The sequence below is a fragment of the Canis aureus genome, chromosome 14, assembly GCF_053574225.1.
Source record: "Canis aureus isolate CA01 chromosome 14, VMU_Caureus_v.1.0, whole genome shotgun sequence".
Lineage (NCBI taxonomy): Eukaryota > Metazoa > Chordata > Mammalia > Carnivora > Canidae > Canis > Canis aureus.
The window spans coordinates 39,955,903-39,965,536 of NC_135624.1; the positions used below are offsets into that span (position 1 = coordinate 39,955,903).

Below are 9,634 nucleotides of genomic sequence, written 5' to 3' on the forward strand. Positions count from 1 at the left end.
TCTCTGCCACGCCTCAGCCAAGCACCAGCCGGAGCACCTCCTTGCCGGCCCTTGAGTCGGGTCTCTCTGTCTGACCCACCGTGAGGCCTGAGAGTGCCGTGACTGCCCCAGAGGAGGAGCGAGCCCCCAGGAGCCTCTGGTCTTCCAAGGAGCGGGGAAGGCTCCTTGTCTGGCATCGATTGGGTGCTGGACACTCACAGACACAATGATTCCAATTGCCCAGAACCCAGGCAGCGGGCCCAGAACCCGGGCAGGGACCCAGAACCCAGGCAGGGACCCAGAACCCAGGCAGCGGACCCAGAACCCGGGCAGGGGCCCAGAACCCGGGCAGCGGGCCAGGACCCAGGCAGCGGACCCAGAACCCGGGCAGCGGGCCCAGAACCCAAGCAGAGAACCAAACCCAGGCAGGGGGCCCAGAACCCAGGCAGCGGACCCAGAACCCAGGCAGGGGCCCAGAACCTAGGCAGCAGGCCCAGAACCCGGGCAGGGACCCAGAACCCAGGCAAGGGGCCCGAACCCAGGAAGGGCACACAGAACCCAGGCAGGGACCCAGAACCCAGGCAGGGACCCAGAACCCAGGCAGCAGACCCAGAACCCAGGCAGGGGGCCCAGAACCCAGGCAGGGACCCAGAACTCAGGCAGCAGATTCAGAACCCGGGCAGGGACCCAGAACCTAGGCAGCGGGCCCAGAACCCAGGCAGCAGACCCAGAACCCAGGCAAGGGCCCAGAACCCAGGCAGGGGACCCAGAACCCAGGCAGGGACCCAGAACCCAGGCAGGTGGCCCAGAACCCGGGCAGAGACCCAGAACCCAGGCAGGGACCCAGAACCCAGGCAGGGACACAGAACCTAGGCAGCAGGCCCAGAACCCAGGCAGTGGACCCAGAACCCAGGCAGCGGACCCAGAACCCAGGCAGTTGGGCCAAGGAATGTTTCCCTCCCGTCCAGGTGGCTCAGCAGCCCTGGGGCCGACGTCCCCAGGCGGAGGTGGCGCGTGCGTCCCTGACCCTCCTGGCTGGGCGCAGAAGGAGCACCCGAGCCTTCTGCCCTGGGCTCCCAGCAGGCCTCCCAGGAGCCTCCCGCTGCTCCGCGGCTGCAGGGACTGTTGTGTCTCCTCTGAAGGTGAAGAGGGACAGTGGCATTTCAGGGGTCATGCACGATGCCAAGACTGGCCCCGGGTGACAAGCTCCACGACCTGGGGGCCTATGTGGCCGCGTGTCCCCCCTCCCCGCACCCCGGAGAAGCACAGACACAGCCACACTGGTTTTGAGTCATTTATTCCTATGCGGAGGCTCAAGTAGAAAAATAAATGGAAACCAAGCAGAGTGAAGGCGGAACCGGCAGAGGCCCGAGTGCGAGTGCTTCCTGTGCCCCCTCCTGCTGCTCAGGGAAGTGCTTCCTCTTGTCTCCGGGGAGGGGGGTTCGGGGTCACCAGCTCCCCTGCCGGCCCCCACCCATCCATTGGAACCTCCCCTCACCGCGTGGCGGGGCCTCTCCCGGGCGGGGCACATGGAGGTCCCCGGAAAGGGATGCGGGCCTCTCCCGGGGGGTCACAGGCTGGGGGCCACGAAGAGGGTGAGCAGGCTGAGGGCCAGCGCCAGGCCGAGGGCGGTGCTGGGGAGCAGGGTGTGCGCGGGGGCGCTGCTTTGCAGACTCCTGTTGCACAAGTCGTCCTGGCAGCACTGCGTGGCCGCCGCGCCGCTGCTCACCTGGCCCTGCAGGCTGTGGGTGGGCGTGCACGCCTCCACGCAGTCCTTCTCCACCAGGTTCCCCAGCAGCGGCTCCACTGGGGACGGACGGGCCCTGTCAGGACCCCGCACCCCAAGTCCCGGTTCCCGGCCCCCATCACCGCCGTGAGCCACCCATCCCCGACGTCCTCCCGCCAATCATCCAGCCATGGCGCCCTGTCCCCTGCGGCGCCTGGACAGAACCCTGGGGGGTCCCGCAGGCCCCCGTCCCGCCCGGGTCCCGTTGCTCACCCTTGGTCCTGGTTCTGCAGTAGCGCGCGTTGGCCGCACAGTTCTGGGGTTTCTCGCAGTTGCTGGAGCTGGAGCAGACGTGACAGCGGAGAGCCCGGGCTGGGGGATGGCGGGTGCAGGGAGGTCTGGGGTCACAGTCTGGACAGAGCCCTCTGCCACCCCACCCGCCCCAAGGCTGGGCGCCTCGGAGCCCCAGGCCCTGCCAGGGTTCCTCTCCTGCACTCAGCTTCGGGAGTCAGGAGGGGACAGTCCTTGGCTGCTGGGACCCTGGGGCCCCTCCTGCCTCAAGCAGGTGCCTGTGTGTCTAGAGAACTGGTGGGAAGGTGGCTGATGTGGGGTACGCTGGGGGGCCCCTCAGGGCATCACAGAGCTCTGAGACTTGCACAGAGCAGCTTGCAGCCCAGGACTACTGTCCCCCTCCCCAGAGCCTGTCCCCACCGGGCAGCAATGGTCACGAGGACCCGAGGCTAAGTCAGGGCCAGGGGCCTCAGCTTGACCACACTGCACTCCCGGGAGGAGGGGCTTCCCCGGGGACAGAGAGTCAGGGCTGGATGACCTGGGCAGTGGCTCTCCTGGGTGGGGCATCTCAAGCCGCTCCCCGCCTCTCTCTCCCCCTCTGCGTGTCTGATCCCGGGACCGAGTCTAAGACTCCCTGGTTCTGCGATACTTTAAGTCTGATTCCACTAAGTTTAGATGTGGGTTCATTTTGTTTCAAATTCTGAGTGTGGCATCCCCTGAGTCCGGGATACCCTGAGCCTGAAGGCCGGTACCCCAGGCCTCCGTGCGTGTCCACGCTGCCCACCCCGCCCCGGGCCCTCACCCACCTGGCCCGGCGGCCACAGCCAGTGCAACGAGGAGCAGCAGGGCTGTCTTCATCTTGGGGCGTCTCTGGGAGCAGTGGGGGCCCCTCCTCTCTGGAGGCCTTATAGCTGGGGCAGGAGCTGGTGGGAGGGGTGGAGGTGGGCAGCCAGCCAGGCAGCGGCATTCCATGCGCCCCACCCTGGCTGGCCCACACCCACCACCCAGAGCATGGCTGCCCCTGCCCCTGCCACCCGGGAGGACCTGGGTCCCCGGCTGCCCACCCCCCCAGGCAGGGGTCTGCCCTCCCCCGTCTCTAGGCTGTGGACAGAGGCCTCGCTGGCTCTGTGCTCGCTGCCTCATCGTCCTCTCTCTCTGGCTGTCTGTCCAGCTCTAGATCACTTTGTCTCCGACCTTCCCCTCTCACCCTCAGATAAGAGTCTCAAGCCCACGCAGGTGTCCTGTGGGTTCCCAGAGCTGTGCCCACAGGGCTAGCGAGGTGGGAGTAGGCCCTGGCCCTGCCTTCCTGGGCTTGGGGCTCAGTATTGCTAGGTCCCCCCCGTGGAGCCCTGGGGTAGGACCCCCTCGGGATCAAGGCATCTTGCTGAGATGTCGGGACCTCAGCGTAGTCAGGGGAGGGAGAGACCATCCTGGAGTGGGGTAGGCAGCAGGCCAGGCGTGTGGCTGCTGGACGTGCCTGCAGAGAGGTGAGCGCCGGACCAGGGGCATCCCGGGAGGGGCGGGGCGCTCCCTTCCCTGTCGGCTTGCTGGCCCTGGGCCCCCCCCTGCTGCTCTGCTGTGCCCCGCGGGACCCTGCTGGGCCATGTGGCTGGGCCCCGTGGCTGGGCCCCACAGAGGCCAGCCCCTGCCTTGCCCCAGCCCCAGCCCCAGTCCCAGCCCCTGCCCCTGCCCCTGCCCTGGCCCCTGCCCCAACCCCTGCCCCAGCCCCTGCCCCAACCCCTACCCCAGCCCCTGCCTCTGCCCTGATCCTGCCCCTGCCCCGGCCCCTGGCCCTGCCCACCCCCCCCCAACAGGCTCACTGACAGCCACGGTGAGTAGGGCCAGAGCGCAGAGCCCCCAGCTCTGCAAGTCCTGGAGGGGCAGGGCCTGTTGCAGGGAGGGCCGCATGGGCTAGAGGGAGGGCAGGGCCAGGGCCAGCCCACAGCTCTCGGGAGCACCGCGGCCTCAGGCCGGAGAGATTGGGGAGCCTTGGCCCTTCCCCCCACTGGTGGGGCCTGGACAGGCCGGCCCCTGAGTGGGTGAGGTGGGCCGTGTCACGGTCCCGGGGGTCCAGGCAGGTGCCACCCTCCCTAGAGATGCTACTGGACCTGGTAGGCCCCAGGCCGACAGTGGAGGGGTGGTGTGGCATTTCTCCTAGGACCCAGGGGTGGGCATGGAGGGGCGCAAGCAGCAGCCCCCGAGGCAGCCCCATGTCAGCACCGTGAGCCCGTCTCACGGGCTGGTCCCCGGCTCCCTGGGCCTTAGTTAGGGTAGCTGGGGTCTCTCTTGACAAGGCAGGGAACGTGGGGGACCCCGCACCCTCCCTCGAAGCTCTGAGGCCTTCTCAAATTCCTTAGGCACAGCCCTTCATGGGCCAGTGGATGGTGGATGCAGGACATAGGGCTCAGTGACGGGGCGGTGACTGGCATGGGGTGGGGGATGGTAGGTGGGGAGGGGTGACTCACTGAGGCCAAGGGGCATGGAAGCTACTAGAAAAACAGGTTTGGGGATTGGATTTCCTGTAGGGCCTGGTAGAGCTAAGGGGTCCGGGGGTGTTGGGCCGACTGGGGCTGGACGTTCCGACGTGAGGCTGCTGGGCAGCAGGAGACCCCTGCACACCCGTCCCGTCCCCGCGGCCACCGCAGGCTTCACTGCCCGCGGACCTGCACCGCCCGAGGCAGAGGGGGCAGCTGGCTCCTGGCTCCGCGGGAAGCAAGCCTGGGCCTCTGACGGGACTGCCAGCGAGGGCGCGGGCTGCCCACCAGCTGCGAGCTGCATGTCCCGGGGCTTCCTAGCAGAACCATCAACGGCAGCCCCCACGCAGTTGACTTGGGGAGAAAGTGGGCGATTGCCACGCAGGAGCTCTCGAGAAGCGGGAGTCCTGGGAACGCTGCAGGCAGGGAGGGCTTCCTGCAGGGGGTGACCTGGTTGCCCCGACCTTGGAGGCAGATGTCAGGGGACAGAAGAGCCATCGTGGCCTCTCAGGTTGAACCCCTTCCCACATCTTTTTACTGGGAAGGAAATGAGTCCCAAGGGGGCCCTGCCGGCGCTGCCAACGTCACCCCGGGAGCTTCTGTGCTGCATGGCCTCTCCTGTCCTCCCTCCTCCTCTGGAGAAAGCCGCCACTCTCCAGAACCCAAGCCCCCTCACCCAGTCCCTGGAGCCCGTAGAACTAGGCCCCAGGCTGGGGGCTGGGAGGACGGGCACCCCCACCCCACACCCTGCCTGCTTCCCGAACTCGGAGGGCCGGGAAGCCAGGCGCCGGGACAAGCCCAGACCGCTGCCACCCGCCGTGCTTCCCTGCTCATGCCCCCGGCCCCGCCCTGCCTTCCCACCTCCTCACCTCTCCCCGGGGTCTTGGCCTTGGTGGGGGGCGACGCGGGAATCAAGGCCTGGACCCCTCGGCTGTGGGGTCACTGGGGTCACACAAAGGGGATGAGTGGCCCAGAGAGGGAAGCGCCGGGGTCAGTGCAGTGGCCACTCCAGACCCGAAAAGGCAGCCTGAGCGGCGTGGGTCCGGCCCCGCTGTGGGTGAGAGTGGGCACCAGGACGAGCAAGGCGGGCTCTACCCGAGGCACCCCCCAAACCTTGGGGCCTGCAGACAAGGCTTCTTCACTTTCAGCATCAAGGGTGAGTGCTGGCCGCCCACACTCGGGGGCTCGACACCTGCCTGCTCGCTGGCTCACTTAGCGGCGCCCACCACGGACGGACCACGCTCAGGGCGGGACGGAGCCGAACCTGAAAGGCAGGCCACCCCCAGGACCCCTGATGAGCTGGGGATGTGGGGATCTGAGGCCCCATGTGATGGGATGATCAAGGAGGCCGAGGGGTGGGGGCAAGGACAAGGGGGTTGGGCCTGGGTCTGGGCACGGGGGTGGGGGGCTCGGGCAGGGCAGACTCCTCCTTCCCCAGCAGGGCTGAGGTGAGCACCCCATGAGTCAGGCTTGCTCTGCCCCTCCGTTCACGAACCCGCACACACAGCCAGGGCCTCCCTCCGATGACACAGAGGACCACACAGCCAGCCAGTGGGAACCAGAGCGGGGCCTGCCCTCCTCCCCGACTCTGTCCCCAGCTGGCCCGGGGCGCTTCCCCCGTGCCCAACCTCCCTACCCACCTCCCGTGCAGGACACTCACCTTTGCACACAGGACCACAGGCCTAGACCTGGGTGTCTCTCGCCTGCTTCCCAGGGCCTACACCTGTCCTAGATCATCCCCTGGAACCCTGGCGGCCAGTGCGGGGCCTCCTCCCCTGCTCTGCCCGAGTGCAAATCCAGGGAGCAGCACACGGGCAGCCCTGCCCTGCCTTGGGCATAGCCTGATCCCCGGGAATGGCTGGACTGGAGCCTGAGGCTCCTGAAGGCCAGGAGCGCCAGCCAGTTCTCAGGCCTGCCAGGTAACCCCCCGAGAGAGGCCCCACAGGATCTCTGCCCCCACCAGCACCTAGCACCAACACCTAACACCAGGACCTAGCACCTAGCTCCAGCACCAGCACCAACACCTAGCACCAGCACCTAGCACCAGGACCTAGCACCTAGCACCAGTACCTAGCTCCAACACCAGCACCTAACACCAACACCTAGCTCCAGCACCAACATAGCACCTAACATCAGCACCAGCACCCCACACCAGCAGAGGTCTGGCGCGGGCCCTGCATATCAGTTTCCCTGGCTGCATCCCTGAGAGACACCGGGACTCAGGGGACCTGGTGATGGAGGAGAAGCTCTCAGAGTGAGGACTGTGTCCCTTCGTGAAGTGGAGGGTGTGGGCACGGAGCCACAGAGCCACAGCAGCCTTGGGGACCTCAGAGCTCCAAGAGAGCAGGCTCTTAGCAGTGTGGGCTTGCAGAGCATGGAACCCCAGAACTTCAGGGCCCAGAGAACCCTAGAACTGGGTACCCTGTGGGGGTTTATTCTCTCCATGTGAGGAAAGCTCCCTCTGGGGTTCTAGACAGAGTGTTAGTGCTGCTCATGGTCTTTTTTTCTTTAAGATTTTATTTATTTATTCACGAGAGACACAGAGAGAGAGGCAGAGACACAGGCATAGGGAGAAGCAGGCTCCCCGTGGGGGCCCCGACGTGGGACTTGATTCCGAAACCCTGGGGTCACGCCCTGGGCTGAAGGCAGACACTCAGCTACTGAGCCCCCCAGGTGTCCCTGTGCTCATGTTCTATCCGAGGTTCTCGCCTCTGCTGTGTCACTGCTCACTGCTCCTCCTGCTGTAGCCTGAGCTTGTGGGTCCAAGCCCTTGAGCTCCATGATGGCATCAGGTGTAAGTTCCAGAGTAATGAACACCTATACCTACGTAATCCACCCATCCATCCACCCATCCATCCACCCATCCACCCATCCATCTTCCATCTGTCCATACATCCACACATCCACCATCCATCCAACCATCATCCATCCACCACCCACCCACCCACAGCCAGCCAGCCCTGTACCCACCCATCTATCATTCATCTATTTATCCGTTATTCCATCCATCCATCCACTCATCCATTCACACAAAGTATGTGTCCTGTAGGAAATAGTTACCATGATGTGTCTCTCTCCTGTCCCCTCTTCCCTTTCTCATTGACATGCACAAATGTGAGAAGAGAACACAGCGATTCTCAAACTGTGGAGTGAAACCCAGTGTGGGCTCTGAGAGTCTTAGGTCTGCAAGTGGTTGGCAAGCAGCGCTGGGACTTGTGACACCCAACGTGCAGATGTGCTTTTTCTTTTTTGTAAGATCCTATTTATTCATGAGAGACACAGAAAGAGAGACAGAGAGAGAGAGACAGAGAGAGAGAGGCAGAGGCAGAGGCAGAGGGAGAAGTGGGCTCCATGCAGGGAGCCCGACGCGGAACTCGATCCCGGGACCTGGGCTGAAGGCAGATGCTCACCCACTGAACCTCCCAGGCGTCCCAAGACACACTCTTTTTACTTAAGATTGTATAATAAGTTAGGGGTGGCTTTGAGAGGACATCATTGATCCTAATGCTTAAGAGGGGAATTAATATCTTACATACATCGTGTGCCCTGTCGGTCTGTCTGTCCGTCTCTATCCACTAGTACCTCTTACACGGAGCAGTGCAGATCCCTTTCCTTGAGAATCCCCAACCCTCTCATTTGTCTCTTATCTTTGGGAACAGGAAATGGCCCCTTGTTGGGTCCTGACACTCTTTAAGCCCCACTAAAACACCGCCAGGACAATTGGATTTTTTAAAAAAGATGTTTTGGAAACAGCCGGTAAAGTTCTCAGGTGTGGACTACTGTCCGTGGGTGGGGAGGGCTCCCATCTCACAGTGAGGCCTGGATTTCGGCCTCTTTCCAACCCCGCATTTGATAGATGGGGTTCCGGGCACTTGTTGGGCTACAGGATGGTGAGAGCTGGCGGGCTGTGTCTGCATCGGCCAGGTGTCCTGGGGCGAATGGTGCCTTGTCCTCGCAGGGCCTAGACGCTGAGCAGACCCAGCCTCTGCTCTTCTGGGCCTCAGGCAGCTGCTGAGCTTTGAATCTGGGCCAGCCCAGCTCAGCCACACCCTGCTTAGCCAGGTGGCCCCAGGGGCCCGGCGTTGGCACCCAGCGCTGGTCCAGGGGGTTTGCATGCTGTTGCAACCTGCTCTGGGTGTGGGGACAGGCTCCCCAGGGCAGGGAGTGGGTCCCAGGTTGGGCCTGGCAGGGAGCTCATTACTTTGCCTAAAGAGCTTAGGGGATCAAGGGGCTTGTGTCACCTCACCCTGAGAATATTATGTAAGAACAGAGAAGGGCTGCTCCTCGGGGAGCAGGAGATGCTGCAGGGAGGGCCAGGAACCCCCAGAGCTGAACGCAGGCCCGGGAGCCAGCTCCAACTGTGACCCCAGGGCACACAGCCAGGACAAAGGCCACTAGGCTGGCCATGGCCGTGCTGCTCTCTGCACATCGGCCAAGCTCTCTGAGCTCCAGCGGCCGCCCTGCCTTCCTGCCTGTGCCCTCAGCCACTTCAGGAGTCACAGGTCAAGGTCTGAGTCCTCGGCTGTGGCCCCACACCCACGCCACCCCACACGCTCCTCCCTGAGCATCCTGCTCTGTCCCCAGCCCAGCTTCCCTGCTCAGCTGACGCACCTGCGGCCCACCCTGTGTTCCCACCGCGTGGCCTCCTCGCAGGCCCTCCAGCCCTTTCTCACCTCCAGACCTTTGTACCTGTCGTCCGCACGGGCTTCCGGGGGTCGGGATCGCAGCTGTCACCTCCCCTTCTGAGCGGCCGGCAACCCCTGCAACTCCCCACCCTCCCCCACAGCCCCGGCAAGGCCTTGCTGGCTGCCGCCGTGTCTGTTCGGGTCCGGGTCCGGGTATGCAGCAGGCACTCTGAGTGTCCACTGACTTGGAGACCGTGCTACAGGCCGGGGCAGGGCCAGAGGCGGAGAGGACTCGGGCTCTGGGGCAGACCACTCTGCCAGCCCGGAATTCAGTCTGAAAGGCTTTTGTGTCTCAGTGTCCTGTGTAGCAAGGAAACAAGTGTCCTCGCATGGAAGCCTCTCTTGGCGCCACCCTGACTTCTGACAGCAGAAGCTCTTGGAGGAGGAGGCCATGGGTCATCATGTGGCACCCAGTGGGGTTTTCCGTTGGGACTTGTATGGGTGGGACCTGCCCTAGAGGGAAGGCTGGTCAGACAGGA

General features: G+C 64.4%; 1 protein-coding gene across 1 annotated transcript; it reads right to left on the reverse strand.

Annotated features, from left to right (window-relative positions):
• Window positions 1-1,260: 1,260 nt before the first annotated feature.
• LY6D (lymphocyte antigen 6 family member D) lies at window positions 1,261-9,162 on the reverse strand. The gene is made up of 4 exons (XM_077846622.1): window positions 9,144-9,162; window positions 2,803-2,919; window positions 1,979-2,077; window positions 1,261-1,785 (listed from the first exon to the last, which is right to left on the reverse strand). The coding sequence occupies exons 2-4, from the start codon at window positions 2,852-2,854 to the stop codon at window positions 1,550-1,552; spliced, it is 387 nt and encodes a 128-aa protein (XP_077702748.1). The 5' UTR covers window positions 2,855-2,919; window positions 9,144-9,162; the 3' UTR covers window positions 1,261-1,549.
• Window positions 9,163-9,634: the final 472 nt, after the last annotated feature.

What these genes read in the sequence shown, in the direction of transcription:
- LY6D (XM_077846622.1), bottom strand. Translation starts at nt 2,854, where the DNA reads ATGAAGACAGCCCTGCTGCTCCTCGTTGCACTGGCTGTGGCCGCCGGG. An exon ending in GGCTGTGGCCGCCGGGCCAG is followed by an intron (nt 2,078 to 2,802) that starts GTGGGTGAGGGC and finishes GCCATCCCCCAG; the next exon opens with CCCGGGCTCTCCGCTGTCAC. An exon ending in CTGCAGAACCAGGACCAAGG is followed by an intron (nt 1,786 to 1,978) that starts GTGAGCAACGGG and finishes GTCCGTCCCCAG; the next exon opens with TGGAGCCGCTGCTGGGGAAC.